The sequence below is a fragment of the Euprymna scolopes genome, chromosome 46 (assembly GCF_053919585.1).
Source record: "Euprymna scolopes isolate OS-2025 chromosome 46, ASM5391958v1, whole genome shotgun sequence".
Lineage (NCBI taxonomy): Eukaryota > Metazoa > Mollusca > Cephalopoda > Sepiida > Sepiolidae > Euprymna > Euprymna scolopes.
The window spans coordinates 17,057,527-17,080,956 of record NC_136527.1 but is presented as its reverse complement, the minus strand read 5'-3'; the positions used below and the strand labels follow the sequence as shown (position 1 = coordinate 17,080,956).

Here is a 23,430-nt window from a genome sequence, read left to right as displayed (position 1 = left end):
TTAGTGGGGGATGCCCTTTTCTCTACCCTGCAACCTCTCTCCCACAGAAGAGACGTTGCGAGCCTATCCTTGTTTTATCGTTATTTCCATGGCAGGTGCTCGTCTGAACTCCAATCTCTGGTCCCCCCTCGCCAATCTTTCACGAAAAACATCCGTCTAGCTGAACCAACGTCTCTTCTATGGGAGAGAGGTTGCAGGGTAGAGAAAAGGGCATCCCTCACTAAGCCACAAAGTCTATTTTGTACTCTGTCAAGGCAGGATAAGGTGTCTTTAGGAGCTCCTACCCAGATATGGCAGCAGTATTCCATCCTTGGACGTACTTGGCTTTTATATAGATAGAGAATTGCATCAGTAGTGAGATATCTTCTGGAGCGGTAGAAGGATCCCACCATCTTTCCAGCGACTCTGGCAACAGACTTGATGTACGTGTTCCATTTCAAATCAGGAGTAAAGGACAAACCCAGAAGCTTGTCAAAAAATGGGGCTTCTCCTAAATGAGAGCCATTCATTTCAATTGATGCCAGATGTGGATCAGAGCGTTGATGATGTAAAGATAGAAGTTTGGTTTTAGATGCATTAAAGGTAACCAGCCACGTCTTCCCCCACTGAACCACGCGCTCGAGATCAGAGGAGAGAGAATCAGGGAGAACTTTGTCATTTACAGCCTTTGATGTGTTTCCGTAGATGGTCGTGTCATCAGCATAGATGTATTCTTACCGAATTTTTTTTTCTTCATTTTCAGATTTTGCCGACGACACTGGAGCTGCTACTCCGATTCATCTTGCAAGGACTCCTCGTCCTCATCATGTGTTGCATCGCCATGCCTTATTTTGTACTTATTTCTATCTGTGTTATCACATGTTTCTACTTTCTGCGGAAATTTTACCATCCATCCTTAAGGTGAGTTGGACGTGGGTTCCTCACATAAGTACAGGGGGTGACAGTTAACCAGACAGTCTCGCAGACCCTAATTAATATCCTTAGTTAGTAATATTTTTTTTTTTTTGTTTTTATTTTTTTTTTTACATGGTAGTCACCACTTACCAAGGCCCGGAAGCTGCTCGAGGATAAGGATCATTGCGTGTACAGTAGTCAATGGTATAATATCGTAGTAATCGTTAGTATCGGAAATTTGATAGTGCCTTACTTAAGGGGGGGGCGGTTTATCAGGAATTTGTTTATGTTGGACTTGAAGACATCCAAGTTGTAGTCAAGCGAGAAACAGGCAAACGGAAGAGAGTTTCACAGTCGTGTACTTCTAAGAAAGTCACCACTTATCAAGGCCCGGAAGCTGCTCGAGGATAAGGGTCATTGCGTGTACAGTAGTCGATGGGATAATATCGCGGTAATCGTTAGTATTGGAAATTTGATAGTGTCTTATTTAAGGGGGCGTAAAAGATTGGCAAGGGGCCACCAGAGATTGGAGTTCAGACGAGCACCTGCCATGGAAATAACGATAAAACAAAGATAGGCTCGCAACGTCTCTCCTGTGGGAGAGAGGTTACAGGGAAAAGAAAAGGAAATCCCCCACTAAGACAGCAAGTCTATTTTGTACTCTCTCAAGGCAGGATAGGCTGTTTTTAGCAACTCCTGCCCAGGTGTGGCAACAGTACTCTATCCTTAAGGTGAGTTGGACGCGGATTCCTCACATAAGAAGAGGGAGTGACAGTTAACTGGACAGTCTCACAGACCCTAATTAATATCATTGGTTGTTAACGTTACAGATTATATCAATTGTATAAGCATTAAAAACGATTTAATGTTTTTGTTAAAATCCATTTAGTATTACACATGTCAACTTGAGAAAACATGGTTAGTAATGTTATAGATTATACCATATATCATTTCAAAGCTAACAACTAAACCAATGACCCTAAAATGGTAAGCAGAGCAGAATGCAAAAAAATGTCTGTATAAACATTAAAAATGATGTTTTCGTTAAAATCCAGTTAGTATTACACATGTCAACTTGAGAAAACATGCTTGAAATGTGTAACTGCACTCACCCTATTTGGCTTTAACTGGCTTCCTCCGAGTTTCATGAGGGTATGAAATTCACAAACGCTGAAAATTATGTGTGTGTGAAACGGCACTAAGCGTATTCAGGTTTAACTGGCTTCCCCCAAAGGAGGAAGTTCCATGGGAGTATGAAATTCACAAGCAGTCCTCCAGTCACAAGTATAAGATGACTTGCAGAAATGGCATTGCTTTTAAACTTCCCACGAAGGTCCTTTTTAATGTGGAGGGAAAACCAGCTCCCAGTATCCAAATAAATAGTAATGTCTTAGATTAGAACAGAAACACGTACATCAAGTCTGTTGCCAAGGTCGCTGGGAAGATGGTGGGATCCTTCTACCGCTCCAGAAGATATCTTACTACTGATGCAATTCTCTATCTATATAAAAGCCAAGTACGTCCAAGGATGGAATACTGCTGCAATATCTGGGCAGGAGCTGCTAAAAACAGCCTATCCTGCCTTGACAGAGTACAAAATAGACTTCGTGGCTTAGTGGGGGATGCCCTTTTCTCTACCCTGCAACCTCTCTCCCACAGAAGAGACGTTGCGAGCCTATCCTTGTTTTATCGTTATTTCCATGGCAGGTGCTCGTCTGAACTCCAATCTCTGGTCCCCCCCCTCGCCAATCTTTTACAAAAAACACCCGTCTAGCTGAATCCACTGTCAAAAACTTTCCCCACTCTTTATCTATGCCTAAATCAAAACGTAGATTCCATGAACAAAGCTTCTTTCTTAGAACTGCACGCCTGTGGAACTCTGTTCCGTATGCCTGCTTCCCTTCTGACGACAACTTGGATGTCTTCAAGTCCAACGTAAACAAAGGATGGAGTACTGCTGCCACATCTGGGCAGGAGCTGCTAAAAACCGCCTATCCTGCCTTGACAGAGTACAAAATAGACTTCGTGGCTTAGTGGGGAATGCCTTTTTCTCTACCCTGCAACCTCTTTCCCACAGAAGAGACGTAGCGAGCCTGTCTTTGTTTTATCGCTATTTCCATGGCAAGTGCTGATCTGAGCTCCAATCTCTGGTCCCCCCTCGCCAATCTTTCATGAGAAACACCCGTCTGGCTGAAACTACTGTCAATAATTTTCCCCACTCTTTATCTGTGCCTAAATCCAAACGTAGATTCCATGAGCAAAGCTTCTTTCTTAGAACTGCACGCCAGTGGAACTCTCTGCCGCTTGCCTGTTTCCCACCTGACTACAACTTGGACGTCTTCAAGTCCAACATAAACAAACTCCTGACAAACCGCCCCCTTAAGTAAGACACTCTATCAAAACCCCAATACTAATGATTACTACAATACTATCTCGTTGATTACTGTACACGCAATAACCCTTATCCCTGAGTGGCCTTCGGGCCTTGATAACTGGTGACCCCCATGTAAAAAAAAAGAAAAAAAAAACACCCGACTAGCTGAAACCACCGTCAATAATTTTCCCGACTCCTTATCTGTGCCTAAATTAAAACGTAGATTCCATGAACAAAGCTTCTTTCTTAGAACTGCACGCCTGTGGAACTCTGTTCCGCTTACCTGTTTCCCTCCCTACTTCAACCTGGATGTCTTCAAGTCCAACACAAACAAATTCCTGATGAACCGCCCCCCTGAGTAATGACACTTTATCAATTCTCCAATACTATTGCTACACTATCCCATTGATTGCTGTGCACACAATAACCCTTATCCCCGAGTGGCCATTGGGCCTTGATAAGTGGTGAACTCCATGTAAAAAAAAAAAAGAAAAAAAAGTCTTTTTTTTTTTTTTTTTTTTTAATCAATTTTGACCTCTTAACACCTATTTTTACATGCTAAAATTTTCTTCTGTGGGATAGCTAGATTTCGGGATTCCCTCCCTGTTTCCTGCTTCCCTGGTTGTACTGACATGCCAGAAGTTTAAATGTAATGTGAACAAACATTTCACTCATCTTCTTACATAGTCGTCTGTAAACGCAGTCCCAAATAGTAGCCCCTTACATCCAAGTGACGATATGCCTTGTTTGGGGTCGCACAAGAGTATAAACAAAAAGTAATGATCAACCTTGATAACAAAAATGGAAAGTGAGGAGTACTCGGCGTTGCCCGGGTGAAGGATATTGGCACAAGAATGAAGCATGGCTTCCATGTAATTAAAATAAATAAATAAAAAAAAGATAGAGAGAGGTGGGTCATTAGTCTTCCTCGCTAACCATTGGGCCAAAGATAGTGAATTCAATGAGTCGGAGGATGTTGGCACAAGGATGAAATAAAAAAAAGATAGAGAGAGGTGGGATTGAACTCGAAAGCGCAGATTAATTAGTTTATCTTCGCTAACCATTAGGTTAAAGAGGATAGTGAATTTAATGAGTTGGTAATTAACTTAAGAATCAGGAGTCGCCACGCATGCGCAGAAATGAACGTTGCTTTTAAAACTGGCCAGGAGCCAGGTAAGCTTCCCGCTTTATTAAATGCTGCTTCGTTTTAAACCTACAAACATACACACATACATACATACATTTAAACAGATAGGTGAGATTTATGCATTCATTTTTAATTAAGAAAAAGTTTTTTTGTTTGTTTTTACAGTCAACTGCATCGTCTCCAGAATCTCTCCAAATTACCACTGTTCAACCATTTTTCAGAAATCCTTAGCGGTTTGCGGACAATCCGAGCATACAGGTGAGAATCAAGACTAAAAAAGAGAATGGATAGTTTAAAAATGAGTGACAGACCCACGAAAAGGCTGTTTCAAACTTTAGCATGACAAACTGACGAAAATTCGATTTCTTCCTCTCTCTCTCTCTCCCTCTCTCTCTCTCACTCTCTCTCATTCTCTCTCCTACATTCTCTCTCTTTCTCCCACTCTCACTCACTCACTCTCTCACTCTCACTTTCTCTCTCTCTCACTCCTTTCTCACTCTCACTTTCTCTCTCTCTCTCACTCACTCTCTCTCTTCCACTGTTTATATCTCTTACTGCCCCTTTCTTTTTGTGTCTCATTTCAGGCTGTTTCAAACTTTAGCATGACAGACTGACGAAAATTCGATTTCTTCCTCTCTCTCTCTCTCTCTCTCTTTATCTTTCTCCCACTCTCACTCACTATTTTTCTGACATTCTCTCCCACTCCCTCTCTCTCCCGCTCTCTCCCTCCCTCACTCTCTCTCATACATTCTCTCTCTCTCTCTCTCTCTCTCTCTCTCTCTCTCTCTCTCTCTCTTCCACTGTTTATATCTCTTACTCTTACTGTCTCTTTCTTTTTGTGTCTCATTTCAGGCTGTTTCAAACTTTATCATGACAGACTGACGAAAGTTCGATTTCTTGCTCTCTCTCTCTCTCTCTCTCTCTCTTGCTATCTCTCTCTTTATCACTCTCACTCCGTCCCTCTCTCACTCACTCAAGATTTCACTATCTCTCTCTCTCTCCCTATCTTTCTCCCTCACCCTCCTTTTCTTCCACTGTTTATATTTCTTACTCCAACTTACTGTACTGCCTCTCTTTCTTTTTTGTGTTTCATTTCAGGGTACAATATTGGTTTACTGGTTATGTAACTCATGCAATCGATGTGTTCAACGTGGTTTTCATCTATATCTATGCTCTCAATCGTTGGTTGGCTGTCAGACTTGTGAGTTAACAAACGTATTTTGTTTTTATTTATTTATTTATTTTTTGTTTTTGTTTTTTTATTGTTTTTTTTTTGTTTTTTTGTTTTGTTTTTTTTGTTGTTTTTTGTGAGTTAACAATTGTTTTTCTTGTTTTTTGTTTGTTTTGTTTTTTTGCATCGTCATCATCATCAACAGCATCAGCATCACTATCATAATCAGCATCATCATTATCATCATCATTATCATCACCATCATTATCATCATCATCATCATCATCATCACCATCATCATCATTATCATCATCATCATTATTATCATCATTATCAGCAGCAGCATCATCATCATAATTTGTTTAGCATCCGTATTCTCTTTTTTTTTCACAAAGGAGGAGTGATCAGTTATCAAGGCCCGGAGGCCACTAGAGAATAAGGTTTAAAGAGTGTACAATAGTCAGTGAGAAAATAGCGTAGCAATCGTTAGTAGTGGAAATTTTGTAAATTCGATTACGTAAGGGGAATGGCTCATCAAAATTTGTTTATGTTGGACTTGAAGACGGCCATATTGTAGTCAGCTGGAAAGCAGGCAAACGGAAGTTCTAAGAAAGAAACTTTGTTCATGGAATCTATGTTTTAGGTTTAGGCACAGATAAAGAGTGAGAGAAAGTATTGATAGTGGTTTCAGCTAGATGAGTGTTTTTCGTGAAAGTTTGGCAAGGGGGGTACCATAGATTGGAGCTCAGACGAGCAATTTCCATGAAAATAACGATGAAGAAGAGACAGGCTCGCAACGTCCCTTCTATGAGAAAGAGGATGCAGGGAAGAGAAAAGAGCATGCCCCACTAGGTTACAAAGTCTATTTTGAACTTTTTCAAGGCAGGATAAGATCTTTCTATCCGCTCCTGCCCAGATGTGGCAACAGTATTCCATCCTTGAATGTACTTAGCTCTTATACAGGTACAGAATTGCATCGGCAATGAGATATCTACTGGGGTGGTAGAATGATCTTACCATTTTTTCCAGCGGCCTTGGCAACAGATTTGATGGTGATTCCAATAAACTGCGCAAATATGCATTCTAATACAACTGGCTTCTTTTTTTCTTTTAACTCTCTTTCATCCCAAACAGTTGGAATATAAAAGGGCTACTATTTGGGGTCATGTCTAACGGAGGACTTTGGGGAGTTGAGCAGCGAGATGTCTGTGCACATTACATATTTTAATAGAAATCGCTCCAGACAAGGCGTGAAGCCACTTGCTGTAAGGAGCTGAAATAAAAAATGAAAATTCTGCATCCAGGTAAAAAAATCAGCCATTAATAAAGGTTAGGTGGATAGATTCAGCAGTTCTTCTCCCTTTGTCGGAAACAACGTTCATGGAATGTGAGGACAAAATAAGCAAAAGAAGAGTTACAAGGTTGCTGAAAGTAAACCAACACCCACTTCTTAATCTCCTTAAAAGATTTAAACTACTGCAAAAAAAAAAAAAAATGGAAAAGGCATGCTCCCAGTTCCGGACCCATATCGTCAACTCTACTACATAACCAAATTACCTGAATAGAAGTGTTGTTTTTTTTCAGGACAACACTTTCATCGTTCCACCCTGTAGTTTTGGCTTTTTCTTTTCATTAAATATTTTTACACTTTTTTTTTTTTTGTCCAAATTTATTTTTCAGGATATTCTTGGATGTCTTATAATGTTCATGGCGTCCCTTGGAAGTCTCGCATTGTCTGTGAATAATGGTGCCAATGGTACTTTGGTTGGACTGTGTCTGCTCTACGCCATCATGGTAAAAGACTTTTGCATCATTCTCTGTTTTGTTTGTTTAGATTACATTTAAAGTTCTGCTTTTTGGTACATTCGAGAAAACAGCAAGCAGGAAAGGAGTTCCAGAGGCAAACGGTCCAAAAGCGAAAGAAACTATCAGAGCAAAATATCTTTCCTTTGGTATGAACTATTGTTTGTCCCAAAAAGTCACATTACTGCTATATATATATATATATATATAAATATATATATATATATATATATACTAGCATTTCAGCCCGGCATTGCCCGGGGATTTGGAGGTGAATGTTGAGCAAAAAAAAAAAGCGGTCAATTTTTTAAAATTTTACCCCTATTATGACTCCTTAACATTTATTGTTTTGGGCTCAAATCTACTTATTAAGTTAGATCCATGTCCAAGGAACCTATATCTAAAATTTCAAACGTTTAGACCCAAAATTGGCGAACGAGTTTGGTAGAATTCTCAAAGGTCAAATTGTTGAACTTTGACCCCTTAACAGCCAAATTTCTGGCCGAAAACGGATTACAAAGATTTTTCCAAATCTCAATACCCTGTATATCAAATTTCGAGTCTGTAGGCTGAAGATTAACAGTTATTTCATAGGGAAATGTACACAGGCAGACAGACACACAGACACGTTCACTTTTATATATAGATACTAGCGAGAGATACCCGGCGTTGCTCGGGTGTTTGGAGGTGTGTGTGGTTTTGGGTAAATCAAAACTCCAGGGGACGGGGGGGGGTAAAATTTTTAAAAAATGTTTTGGTAGGTAAGTATGAGGATCGAACCCAAACCCTTACGGCAAAGTTGGAAATTAAAGTGTGAAAAAAAAATGCGACGTTAACCATTGCCCCACCACGAGATGCTAACGGAAACATGTTTGAATTTATTTAATTACTTGGATTTGGCAGGTGCACGTTTTAATGACTTAATGAGGTGAAGTTTGACTGCGGGATAGTATTTCATTTACTGCGGGAACGCTTTTTTTTATTTTTATTTTACCAAGATGTTGGAGGTGGGGGGAACAGCTCCCCTTTTCCAAATTGAATAGCAATTGTTTGATATCTGGAAAATATTTCCACGTTGATCAAAGCTGATTGCTTTCGGACATTTCCGCCGATAGACAGAAAATACCAACAGAATTAGTGTCGCTTTTATTATAGGAAAATGACTAACCCACATGCAGCGAGCTACAAATGTTGAATATTTATCTTCCCGAAATCGAGCAAATTAAATAGACAGGCGAGCTTCGTTGTTAACTCTGAGATATTACGATTTATATGTGATATAAAAAGTTTTAAAAAGTTGTTAGGCGACCGACCGCTTCTCTGAAAAAAGCCTTTTGTAGACATACAGAAAAAGCGAACACACATACATACATTTTCGCTTTTATATTTATATATATATATATATATATATATATATATATATATATATATATATAAAATGTAGCAGTTACAAACAAAAGAAAGAAATTTTTTTAAAATAATAATTTGTCTTGATAACCAAAAAGTCTTATAAAATTCTTTGCAGCTAATGAAAAACAATTAGAAATTTACGTACAGAGTTTAAACCTACATACAAAAAAAAATCTGCTATTAACTTACCCACAGTAGAATTTTCACGGTCCGTTGTTCTATCGTTGTTGCTAAGTGACGACATGGAGATAAATTAAAGTAACAGTTTCGGGGTAATTATAGGAAGTATTCTGAGACAAAACCTCACTAAGATCACTCCCGGACTTATACTCTAAAGTTCTGTAAATTTTAAAGAAAATCTGTCCAGCCGTTTCGAAGTCTATAAGGAACGAATTCACACACGCACTACTACCCCCCAGTTAATAACTGCCTTACTTTCTCTTTTTTTTTTGTTTTTTGTTTTTATCCTGAGCTAGATACCGAATTTCTCCATATCTAGCTTCCTTCTCCTATTCCAACGAAAAGCATTAGACTTCGAAATGCTATGGCATAAAGAGCTTCTATAACCCCTCTTTATCTACGATGTTTATTCCTTACTGAATTGACAAATACACTATATATTTTTTGATTTGTCTTAAGTTTAGCCATTTGAGGACAAATTTTTACTAGTATATCTTGTCCTTTTCTTTTCCAGTTTTAACAACTAGTTCTTTACTTTTCCATGTTTAAGCTTAACCATATTACTTTTTATGCTCGCATTTTTCTATTGTAATATATTTATTTATCTATAAAAACAGAGATGTGTGTGCCACAGACGATTTCTGATTGGTTAATCCAATAATCACATCTCCTAAAAAACTATGGTTCGTAGGCTCTTAACTTTACCATAAAATATTATGGCTTTATTTATTGTCCATCTTGGAAGGGTTTAATTTTTTCCTAACTTGCGATTTACAAATTACAAAAATATGAAACTTACAATCTAACAATCGAACCTCCGACATCACGGCCGCCATTATGAAACTAAACTAAAAAAAAAAATGCGCGTTCACTCGTGGTCTTTTCATTTCGGGTTTGGGTACTTGTGCAGTTTTCTATTGACATTAAAAAATGGAAATATTTTTAAAAAATATATATTGTACGTACTCGTCATGGGATAAAGTTTTCCTACAGAAAAAAATCACGTAATTTCATCAAGTAGTTATTTTTTTATAGCGAAAAAAGAAAAAAAATCAACGCTACAAGCGCAAACAGAAAGTTCAAGTAGGGGGATTTCCCTTTTTTTTTTTTTTGATAGCGAGGCCAAATTTCGCGAATTTGGCCTTTTTTTTTAAAGCAGTTTGGCCTTCAAAATTTCTGTTTGGCCTTTTTCTTCACCGATGAAATAAAAAAAGCAAATAAAAACAACGCAATAAAACTTTTAAAAATACGGCACACTTTTGTTGTTCTTGTTTGTTTTTTTTTGGTAATTTTCCTTATTTTTTTATTTTTTCAAGATAATACTATTAAATGGACACTATTATGCCAAATTAGCCCCCCCCCAAAAAAAATGCACAAAAATTCGAGATTTAAGGTTTTGACGAGATAATTTAGCGAATTGTCCAGACTATTGCGAGATAACCATCCATTAGTTTTTCCTGAAATTTTGCCACAAATTGTATTTCAATACATAGATGTGCATAGTAACAACATTTTTTTGCTGAAAATTCCCGTTCCGTCCCCAGATTTCATCGGTGAAGAAAAAGGCCAAACAGAAATTTTGAAGGCCAAACTGCTTTAAAAAAAGGCCAAATTCGCGAAATTTGGCCTCGCTATCAAAAAAAAGGGAAATCCCCCTACTTGAACTTTCTGTTTGGTTAAGAATCAAGATGGCTTAATTAATAATTACTCGCTTATAAGACTATCAATACACACAAAAAAAATATAGATTTATTTTGGGGTAAAGTTCCCCCGGGTTTTCCTTTCGCTTGAGTAAATATGGGTCTTTTGTTATATATATGGCGTACTATTATCCTTATATATATGATGTTTATGTTAATAACAACATCTTAATACGGCGCTGATCCATAGTCGTTTCGACTGACGGATGCCACACACATGTTTATATATATATATATATATATATATATATATATATATATATATAAAGTGATAGTGTCTGTGTGTGTCTGTGCGTCTGTGTGCATTTCCCTACGCTAAAACTCTGTCAATTTTAAGCCTAGAGATTCGACATTTGATATACAGGGTACTGAGATTTGGGAAAATCGATGTAATAGGTTTTCGACAGAAATTTGGCGATTAAGTGGTCAATATACAACGATTTGACCTTTGAGAACTCTACCAAACTCCTCCTACAATTTTGGGTCTAAACAGTAAACACGTGATATTTTAGATATAGATTCCTTGGACATGGATCTAACTTATTAACTTTACTTGATCCCTAAACAATAAATGTTAAGAGGTCATAATAGGGGTCAAAGTTTTAAAAAATTGACCTTTTTTTTTTCTCAGCATTAACCTCAAAACACCTGGGCAACGCTAGGCACCGATTGCTAGTATATATATATATATAGTTCTTATCTGAACCGTCTTGGAGACCATCTGGCATCAGCTCCTTTAGTTTCATAATAGAATTGCAGTTGCATGTAAGCATGTATATATGTGTGTGCAAAGTGCAAACAGCAACAGTTGACATGTATATAAAATGGTGCATTGAATCTAACTTGGTGGTGTTTATTGTGTGTGCATTTCCGTTATGGGTAGGATTTTAACACTGTTTCCTTTTCACATTTTTCTAAATTCATTCGGTTTTTCTTTTTTCAAAACAACATATATATATATATATATATATATATATATATATATATATATATATATATATATACATAACTTTGGCAGTCTTTTTTACCGGAATACGATGTTCAGCATGTTAAAAATATACTTTTTGTCGTAAAAAATCTAATGGAAAAACATCTGAAGAAGTTGGGGGGACAGGGTATTTTTATGGACGCATAAATCGCAAGATTGCCTTCCCACTAACGAAACAGCTGTAATGGAAAACAATCCAGGAAATAAACGAAGGTTATAAAAAAGAACTATGAGTTTTTGAATTTTCAACAAAATTTTGAACGATATATATATATATATTGTATATTTCGGCGTATAAGACGACCATCAGATAAGACTAGGTACAAAATTGAAGCAAATTTTAATAAATTTATCATATATATAAGATGACTGCTAAATCACGAAACCATGTTTGTTTAGCCTTGGCTAGAGATTGCAACATCCGGTATCTTATGAAATTTTGATTTTTAAAGATGATTTTTTTTTACTTTGAATCGTCTTATACGCTGAAATATACAGTATATATAATTTTCTGTGTGTGAGAGATTATATAATTATTACCACAGTAAAACAACATCGCAGCTCACAGTAGCCATGACAGCCAACAAACCGGAAGTCCAAGACTCTAGTTTTGTTCATGTGACAGAGTACTCGCCTCGCATGCAAGAGGCTTGGGTTTCGAATCCTGAGTTTGGATATGTTTAACTGATGAACCCAAATGAGGGCGAAACTTCAGTTTGATAATTATGTTTCAGTTTGAAGAAATATGGTATAATAAAATTATGGAGTGTTCGTTCGCATCTGACCTCCATAGAATGGAAATATGTCACACAGTTTAACAAGTTTTTTTTAATATAGATCCACAGAATATTGTGATAAGTGTTTCAGTGTGAACAGGTATGGTATAATAAATTATGGGGTTTATCTATTTTATTTTTACTTTTATCATATTTTGCTTTGGTTTTGATACCCCCAAATTCGAAGCTATCTCTTTACAACCCTTCCTTTTCATAACCTATCATACTTTCATAAATCAGAGTCCATTTTCTGTAGGCTGTTTTTGAACCAGTCAACGACGGGTACTTTTGCTAGTATATATATATATATAGAGAGAGAGAGACAGACAGACAGAGAGATTATTTGTAATAAAAACTATATTCTTCCTCTATCACATAGATCTCTGTAGTTCTCCCGTTTCCCTCCCACAACAGCTTCAATATATTACCAATGTCATCTCACGCACAATTATTTTGTTCCAAATCACTAGACATTGCATACCTAATATGTTACGTAGCATTTTCTCTCCTCTTCTGATGAGAAGCATTAGGCTTCGAAATACCATGGCATAAAGTTTTACTTAATCTACACCCTAATTGATCTATCATCCTTATTAAATAAACGAATAAATCTATATAAATTAGTATATGTTTTTCTTATTTTCTTTATTCTCTCTCTCTCAATATACATATATATATATATATATATATATATATATATATATATCTATATGCATTAGTATATGTTTTTATATTCTCATTTTCTTATTTTCTTCATACTCTCTCTCTCTCTCAATATATATATATATATATATATATATATATATATATATATATATAAGATAAAAATTATAACACGGAAATTACATAATTGTCGATGCAATAATTTATTTCAACCTTATGGTATTTTCAAGCATCTAAATCAGACAATTACATTTTTGATACTGAAAAAAAGAAAAGAAAAGATCGGGCTTCTTCTTCTTAAGATAGGCTTTTTTTTTTTTCTGTATCAAAAATGTAATTGTCTGATTTAGATGCTTGAAAATACCATAAGGTTGAAATAAATTATTGCATCGACAATTATGTAATTTCCGTGTTATATTTTTTATCTTATTGCTCTGTTTACCACATTGAGCTCTCATACCCGGATTTCCTCTGGATTTATTCCATTATAACACATATATATATATATATATATATATATATATATATATATATATATATAAACTTACATTGTTTTGTTTTCTCTTCTAGGCTCCAATCTATCTGAACATGATAGCTCGGCACATGTCTGAACTGGACAATAATGTCTGCTCTTTAGAAAGAGTCATCGAATATGCTTCAGAGTCACCACCCTCAATTGACCCACCAGGTAAATTCCAGTTATTCTATTGCAAAAATAAAATTAATTTAGAATGTATGGTTTAAAATCTGAGGATGCAGATGAGAGGAGTGGCTGTGTTAAGAAGGACGAATTGTGGCGAGCAATGAGTTGAATGTTTGGCAACTTAGAAAACACGTTGAAATTAAAAGTTGATGTGAATTACGGCGTCAGTGAAAAGGAGCGCTGTCAATTTCTACTTCGGGGGAAAAATTAATTACGATTCAAGGGTTACCTGAATTGATTTTTTTTTTAAATAAAAGTTTTAGGGCTACAATTTTACCGTTCCACCCTATAGTTGACCTGACGACGACACACACGCACGCATGCACGTATAATAGAATTCTCTTATGTTTGTTGTCAACGCTCGGCTAAGATCGTGAAATCGGTGGGTAAAATACTGCAGGAGTACCCATTTATTTATATATTTGTTTTTTGACAACTTTTTCGAATCTATGTGTATAGTAATACAAACCCGGTAAATTTTTACGCCGTGTCCCAGCATATTATAAACACACCAACCTCCCCATGTTAAGAACGGTTTTCGGTGTTGGAAGGGTGTGTGTTTATTCCGAAAGCCCTTCTTAGCATGGGGAGGTTGAGGTGTTTATGATAGGATAGGGCACCCGGAAAAAATTGACCCAGGCAAATTAAAAAGTAACTTATCTTGCCTTTGGTAACATTTATTTGTTTTGTTATTTTGTGTGTTTTTATCACTTTTTCGGTTTGTTTAAAACAGGAGTACGATGGCAGCAACAACACCCGGCATGCTTGCAGTCACCTACAACACTATACTTTGGGCCGAGATCACAGTGTAGTATCTGTTCTTAAAATGCTGCACTTCAATTTCTTGTTCTATGTCAGTGGAGGGGAAGTCCTTCACGACTGAGACAATTTTTAATTTTTGTTGCTTTTCTCCACGTTAAAAAACGAATTAGTGTCTAACTCTGTCCCGTGGGGAGGCATTGTAAATAGGTACTTTTAAGTGGGCCATCCCAAAGATCAGCGTTTTATTATTTCTAGTCGCCACTTGGGGACAATTTAATAATCGATAGAGAAATGGCTCTATAATAATAAATACGAACTCTGCATAGATTAAATATCATATTTAAGCGTATTTTATGACCGGGTAACGCAGTTAACAAAATAATCTCAGTCCTCAGAAAAACACATGATGCTGCTTGGACATAACTGATTGAATAAACTCAGTGTTTACAAAATAAACTACCGATTCCCGCTAGATTACCAAAGTTAAGCAATGATGAACCTGGTCAGTACTAAATGGGTGACCATTTGGGACTTCCAGGTGCTGTATGTGCTCTCTGCTTATCTTGGCATTGCTTCCGGTCGTCCTGAACTTGTCCTTGCCACTGGACTCAAACAGTGCCGATTCAGGAGAGGTGTTTTTTTTTTTACACAGTGATCACCACTTATCAAGGCCCGGAAGCCACTCAGGGATAAGGGTTATTGCAAGTACATTACGTTAGTGTGGAGATTTGATGAAGTGTTTACTTAAGGGGGCAGTTCATTAGGAATTTGTTTACGTTGGACTTGAAGACATCCAAGTTGTAGTCAGGTGGGAAGCAGGCAGACGGAACAGAGTTCCACAGGCATGCAGTTCTAAGAAAGAAGCTTTGTTCATTCCCCCACTCTTTATCTGTGCCTAAATCAAAACGTGGATTCCATGATGAAAACCGATTATAAAGTTTTCTACATGTCCGAATACCCTATATACCAAAATTCAAGTCTACAGATTAAAAATGCGTTGAGTATATAGGTTGAGAAGTGTCCTCACACACATATACATTCTCACTTTTATATCTTTTGATCTGGGTTAGTTAATAGACTTTCTTGTGTGTGGCGCGTTTGCTTATCTGGCAGAGTATTCGGATGCAAGAGGCTCAGGTTTCGAATCCTGAGTTTGGATAGATTTAACTGAAATATATAGATAAACTAGCAGACCGCCCAGCGTTGCCCTGTCATAAAATGTGCATAAATTGCAACCTTTATCTCACAGAAGAGATGTTGCGAGTTTGTCTCTGATGTATCGTTATTTCCATGGAAAGTGTTCGACTGAGCTTCAATCTATGGTCCCCCCTCGACAAACTTTCACAAGAAACACTCGTCTAGCCGTAAACACTATCAATAATTCCCCTCACTCTTTATCTGTGCCTAAACCTAAACGTAGATTCCATGAACAAAGCTTCTTTCTTAGGACTGCACGCCTGTGGAATTGTCTTCCGTTTTCCTGCTTTCCGGCTGACTACAATATGGTTGTCTTCAAGTCTAACGTAAATAAGTTCTTGATGAGCCGTTCCATATAAGTTATTAAATTTACCAAATTTTCATTACTAATGATTACTATATTGTCCAACTTCTACTGTACACTCTTTAACCCTTATCCTTGAGTGGCCTCTTGGCCTTGATAATGTGGTGATGCCTATGTAAAAAAAAATAATAATATATCTTAATTCAAACAGAAATTGAAGAAACGGTTAAACAATTGAATTTAAATTTAATTTAATTAATAAGGGGAGGCTATTAGTGAACAACGCTAAGGGTGATAAGTTGCCTGGTATTAAACGTAACATTAAATTCTTTAAAAAGAAACGAAGTTAACAAAAGCGGAAAAAAACGGAGACATGGGAGTATTATGTTTTTTGTTTTAAAAATAAAAAATAAATAATCGTTTTTTTTTTTTTTTGGCATCGGAAAATTGACACAAATTTTTTTCAATTCCGATACCATCAAATGTTCTGATTTTTCCGATTCCAGATTAATCGTCCTAACACTAATATATTATACATATGTTTTTTGTTTTAAAATCTATATAAAAGCCAAGTACGTCCAAGGATGGAATACTGCTGCCATATCTGGGCAGGAGCTGCTAAAAACAGCCTATCCTGCCTTGACAGAGTACAAAATAGACTTTGTGGCTTGGTGGGGGATGCCCTTTTCTCTACCCTGCAACCGCTCTCCCACAGAAGAGACGTTGCGAGCCTATCCTTGTTTTATCGTTATTTCCATGGCAGGTGCTCGTCTGAACTCCAATCTCTGGTCCCCCGTCGCCAAACTTTCACGAAAAACACCCATCTAGCTGAATCCACTGTGAAAAATTTTCCCCACTCTTTATCTGTGCCTAAATCAAAACGTAGATTCCATGAACAAAGCTTCTTTCTTAGAAGTTCAGAGAATGCAGTTAGGAGATTCGAGGTTCCTATCCATCGCGGTTACCACCTGACGAAGGCCAGAGGAATAGTTGGCCGAAACTTTGTGAATAAACAAACCAATAAAAGATGAAAAACAACAACTAATAAAGATGAGAATTATAGTCCGAAATAAAAATAAATTAATATACAACCTGGATGTCTTCAAGTCCAACGTTAACAAATTCCTAATGAACCGCCCCCTTAAGTAAACACTTCAGTAAATCTCCACACTAACGTACTGTACTTGCAATAACCCGTATCCCTGAGTGGCTTCCGGGCCTTGATAAGTGGTGACCACCTTGTAAAAAAAAAATAAATAAATAAATAAATAGAAAATAAATAATCGTTTTTTTTTTTTCATCGGAAAATTGACACAAATTTTTTTCCGATTCCGATACCATCAAATATTCTGATTTTTCCGATTCCCGATTAATCGCCCTAACACTAATATATTATACATAAATAACAGGGATCCATCCTGGGCCCAACTCTTTTCCTGATCTACATTAATGATCTTCCAAATCATATCCTTACATCATTTGTAGACATTTATGCTGACGACACTACCATTTATGGTACCACATCTAAGACAGTAAACGAGCAAGTTCTCTCCAATTCTCTCTCCTCTGATCTTGAGCACGTAGTACAATGGGGAAAGGAGTGGCTGGTTACTTTTAATGCATCTAAAACCAAGCTTCTCTCTTTACATCATCAACATTTTAATCCACATTTGTCATCAATTGAAATGAATGGCTCTCGTCTTCAGGAGGCCTCAAGTTTTGACAAGCTTCTGGGCTTGACCATTACTCCTGATCTTAAATGGAACACGTATATCAAATCTGTTGCCAAGGCCGCTGGAAAAATGGTGGGATCTTTCTATCGATCCAGTAGATATCTCACTGCTGATGCTATTCTCTATCTATATAAGAGCCAGGTACGTCCAAGGATGGAATACTGTTGCCACATCTGGGCAGGAGCTGCTAGAAAGAACTTGTCCTGCCTTGATAAAGTTCAAAATAGACTTCGTAGCCTCGTAGGAGATGTCCTTTTCTCCTCCTTGCAACCTCTATCTCACAGAAGAGATGTTGCGAGTTTGTCTCTGATGTATCGTTATTTTCATGGAAAGTGTTCAACTGAGCTTCAATCTATGGTTCCCCCCTCGCCAAACTTTCACAAGAAACACTCGTCTAGCTGTAAACACTATCAATAATTTCCCCCACTCTTTATCTGTGCCTAAACCTAAACGTAGATTCCATGAACAAAGCTTCTTTCTTAGAACTGCACGCCTGTGGAATTGTCTTCCGTTTTCCTGCTTTCCGGCTGACTACAATATGGTTTTGTTCAAGTCTAGGGTAAATAAGTTCTTGATGAGCCGTTCCATATAAGTTATTAAATTTACCAAATTTTCATTACTAATGATTACTATATTGACCAACTTCTACTGTACACTCTTTAACCCTTATCCTTGAGTGGCCTCTGGGCCTTGATAATGTGGTGATGCCTTTGTAAAAAAAAAAAAAAAAAAAAAACATCCTGGGTTACTGTTGCCTCAAATCAAGTTTCACGATTTAGAATCTTTTCAACAAGCATCTATGAAAATAATGGATCCGTGAAACTTGCTGTATATGTCTAATCTTAATCATAAATTTAACTTTTTTTTCTAAACTATGTTCATTATCCTGACAAGGTTATGGTGGCTGTTTGGTGTCCATTATAGCTTTTTGAATCACCACTTATCAAGGCCCGGGGGGCACTCGAGGATAAGGGTTAATAGGTATACATTAGTCAACGTGATTATAGCGTTTTTAACATAGGCATTTGGATTTTTGTAAGCTGAATTAGATAGGGGTACGGTTCATCAAGAACTTGTTTACATTGGACTTGAAGACAATCAGATTGTAGTCACCTGGGAAGCAGACCAATGGAAAAGAGTTCCACAGGTGTGCAGTTCTACGAAAGAAGCTCTGCTCATAGAGTCTACGTTTAGGTCTAGGCACAGGTAAAGAGTGGTGTGGGAAACTATTGGTGGTGTTTCTGGCTAGACAAGTGTTTTTTGTGAAAGTTTGTCAAGGGAGAGGCCAAAGATTGAAGCTCAGACGAGAACCTGTCATGGAAATAACGATAAAGCAGAGACAGGTTCACAACGTCTCTTCTGTGGGAAAGAGGTTGCAGGGAAGAGAAAAGGGCACCCCCCACTAAGCTACGAAGTCTATTTTGAACTCTGTCAAGGCAGGATAAGCTGCTTCTAGCAGCTCCTGCCCAGATGTGGCAACTGACAAATTGACAAAATGCACCAGAAGCTCCAACGTATGTGCCCGAGGTTGGTCAATATGAAGGCCGATTCTCCTCCATGACAACACTCGTCCTCATGTTGCTCAACTGACCCTGGAGAAGCTGAACGAATTGGGATACGAGACTCTGCCTCATCCACCATATTCACTGGACCTCTCGCCCACCGATTATCACTTTTTAGAGCATCTCGACAACTTCCTGCACAAAAAATGCTTCAAAAGCCAAAAATATACCGAATCAGCTTTCAATGAGTTTATCGCTTCCAGAACTTCGGATTTATATGCTAATGGGATAAATAAACTTATTTCTCGTTAGCAAAAATGTGTCGATTCTAATGGTTTTATTTTGATTAATAAAATTTATTATGAAAGGAGTTATGATCTTTTGAAGTTGAACGTCAAAAAACACTATTTTTGCACCAACCTAATACTAAAAATGCACTCGTTTCGCATATGTCTGATCTTAATCATAAATTTAACTTTTCTTTTTTTTTTCTAAAACCATGTATCTGTAAAACATATTTATTATCCTAAGCATACCTCTTTGTCTTCATATATTCTTCCTTTCTTCATATATTTTTAGACTGCATCGAAGTTCCTGAAACCTGGCCCAGACTCGGGGATATTCACTTCCGACACATCGCTCTCAACTATGACCCCGAAGAGAGTCCTGTCGTACGCGACGTAACATTCACTATAAAAGATGCTGAAAAGGTACACTTGACTTTGATGAAGGAATGAGAAAAACATTCTTAAAAAGGGGGTTTATTACTTATAAGACAATTGAAAAACTGAACGCTAAAAAGCACTGCACATAAATGTTATTGTTTTCTTCCTTTCTTGTTGGCACAATTCAACTATGTTCAACTATGTTCTCTCGCTCCTAGACAAGGTTCAAAAGAGAGTCGCAAATCTGATAGGCCCTAAACTGGCATCTAAGCTTCAGTCTCTGTCCCACCGTCGAAACGTTGCATCCCTCTGCCTGTTCTACAAGTATTATAATGGTGAATGCTCTGAAGAACTGCAAGCACTTGTGCCCCCACGACGTGAACACCCTCGACAGACCCGACAAGCTGCAAAATCCCACCCCCACACTGTAGAGGTCCCTAGATGTAAAAGATCTTTCTACTCCAGTAGTTTCTTCCCCAGAACTGCTAGACTTTGGAATTCCATTCCAGGTCCCTGCTTCCCCAACTGTACTGACATGCAGAAGTTCAAGTGTAACGTGAACCAACATCTTGCTGCCCAAATCCCTACATAGTACCCCAGTAGTTGTTGCCCTTGATAGTAGCCCCCTACACCAAAGTGGCAATTTGCCTTGTTTGGGGTGAAAATGTAATTAAAAAAAAATAGGAGTGAGACACTAGTAGCAAATGCACCAGCCCAAATGTGACAGCAGTACTCCATACATGGGCGAATAGTGGCCTTATAGAGGTACAGGATACTTTCGGGTGTCAGTAGTTTTCTTCTTCTCAGCAGCCCTGGCAATGCTTTCAATGTAATTGTTCCAACTCATGTTTCCTGTGAACGTTAGGTCAAGCAGTTTGAAAGGTGTACTCTCAGATAAAGAGTCTCCGTTCAGTCCCGAAAGACAAAGGATACCCTCTGTAGGGGCAGCTGCACATGTAATTGTGAGGTGAGAGTTGTACAATCTCCAGCAACCACACTTCTCCTCAATCGGCACTGTTTGAGTCTAGTGATAAGATGATTATATCCAAAAATTACGAAAATCGATACGGTAAAAAAATTATTTATTAAATAAAATCAAGAAATAGAATTCGATGAAAACGATCGTAGGACACAGGAGATTTCAAAAGGGAGGTAATTTTCCGTTTCGATTTAAACAAGATGGCGGCAATTTTTCACCTGCTAACACGATTAAAGTTGTGTGGGTTTTTTTTAATAATAATATTCAGGTAATTTCGACTGCATAATTTGGAAGCTAATATTGTAATTTATTAGAATTGACAAAAAAAAAAAAATCAGTAGAAACCATTATTTTATTTTTTTTTTTTCTGAAAACTATTTATCACCTACAAAATTTCGTCCCAATAGTGTAGAAGCGTCAAAAGACGTGCTTTTGAGCACGTTTTTATTTTTACTTTTGGTACTTATGCACTTATTGAAACATGCTGAAATAATAGCGTTATCATTAATATTAAGAAAGCCATTCTTAACATAGGGAGAGAGGGGTGTTTTGTTACTATTCTTCTTTCACCTAACAATTTAATAAGATATCGTAAAACTTTAATTTAACTTGAAAATACTATTTAAGCAATGTTGAACCTGGTCAGTACTAAATGGGTGACCAATTGGGACTTCCAGGTGCTGTATGTGCTCTCCGCTTATCTCGGCATTGTTTCCAGTCGTCCTGGTCTTCTCCTTGCCACTGGACTCAAGCAGTGCCAAATTAGGTGAGGTGTGGTTGGAGATTGTGCAACCCTTGCCTCACAATTACATGCTCAGCTGCCCCTACAGGGGGTATCCTTTGTCTTTCAAGACTGAATGGGGGGGGAGGCATCGATAGACTATTTAAAAATAGCGTGGTTCAATAAGTGTATAAGCACCTTATTTTTTTTTTTATTATTATTCTTGAAGATTATGATAATTATGGAGCGGGGAAATAAAAACCGAAAACAGATCCCTCTATTTCTGTCCAACTGACACAATTTCTGTATCGGTTGTTGGCTTATTACGTAAAAAAAAAATAAATAAATAAATAAATAAAAATTAAAAAAAAAAATAAATAAATAAAAAATAAAAAAATAAAAAAATCGTATCAACTTTCTGGAGACTCACAACTAGATAATATGTAACAACTCTGTCTCCTTATTTTTATTCATTTGCGACTGTTTTTTTGGGGGGATTTTTTTTTACACAGGAATCACTGCTTATCAAGGTCCGGTGGCCATTCGAGGATAATGGTTAATGGGTATACATTAGTCAATGTGATTATACCGTAGTAAACATAAGTAGTGGGAATTTTGTAAATTGGATTGCTTAGGGGGGTCGGTTCATCAAGAACTTGTTTACATTGGACTTGAAGACAATCAAATTGTAGTCAGCTGGAAAACAGGCAAACGGAAGAGAGTTCCACACGCGTGCAGTTCTAAGAAAGAAACTTTGTTCATGGAATCTACGTTTAGGTTTAGGCACAGTTAAAGAGTGTGGGAAATTATTGATAGGGGTTTCAGCTAGACGAGTGTTTATCGTGAAAGTTTGGAGAGGGGAGACCATAGATTGGAGCTCAGACGAGCATTTGCCATGAAAATAATGATAAAGCAGAGACAGGCTCGCAACATATTTTCTGTGGGAAAGAGGTTGCAGGGAAGAGAAAAGGGCATCACCTACTAGGCTACAAAGTCTATTTTGAACTCTATCAAGGCAGGATAAGCTGCTTCTAGCAGCTCCTGCCCAGATGTGGCAATAGTATTCCATCGTTGGACATATTTGGCTTTTATATAGATAGCGAATCGCATCAGTAGTGAGATATCTACTGGAGCGGTAGAAGGATCCCACCATTTTTCCAGCAATCTTAACGGGTCGACATTAGTCAATGTGATTATAGCGTAATAAACTAGTAGTAGTGGGAATTTTGTAAATTGGATTACTTAGGGGAACGGTTCATCAAGAATTTGTTTACATTGGACTTGAAGACAATCAGATTGTAGGCAACTGGAAAGCAGGCAAACAGAAGAGAATTCCACAGGTGTGCAGTTCTAAGAAAGAAACTTTGTTCATGGAATCTACATTTAGATAAAGAGTGGGAGAAATTATTGATAGTGGTTTCAGCTAGATGAGTGTTTCTTGTGAAAGTCTGGCGAGGGGGGGACCATAGATTGAAGTTCATGGAATCTACGTTTAGGTTTGGGAACGGATAAAGAGTGGGTTATCTTCATCTTTATAGTCATTGTTTTACGATGTCTTACCCAACTATTGGAACTCTCTTCCATTTGTCTGTTTCTCACCTGACTACAACTTGGATGTCTTCAAGTCCAACATAAACAAATTTCTGACAAACCGCTCTCTTAAGTAGGACACGTTATCAAATCCCCATTACTAACGATTTCTACGATACTATCTCATTGATTACTGTACACACAATAACCCTTATCCCCGAGTGGCTT

General features: G+C 37.4%; 1 protein-coding gene across 14 annotated transcripts in view; it reads left to right on the top strand.

Annotated features, from left to right (window-relative positions):
* LOC145271243 (ATP-binding cassette sub-family C member 8-like) overlaps positions 1–23,430 on the top strand; it is a 528,909-nt gene that overhangs the window by 491,194 nt on the left and 14,285 nt on the right. For all 14 annotated transcript variants that reach the window (XM_080126810.1, XM_080126808.1, XM_080126809.1 and 11 more), the window contains 6 exons: positions 743–900; positions 4,581–4,673; positions 5,514–5,616; positions 7,267–7,380; positions 13,677–13,794; positions 19,887–20,017. In XM_080126810.1, coding sequence (XP_079982936.1) covers positions 743–900; positions 4,581–4,673; positions 5,514–5,616; positions 7,267–7,380; positions 13,677–13,794; positions 19,887–20,017 — 717 coding nt within the window. The remainder of the gene's footprint in view (positions 1–742; positions 901–4,580; positions 4,674–5,513; positions 5,617–7,266; positions 7,381–13,676; positions 13,795–19,886; positions 20,018–23,430) is intronic.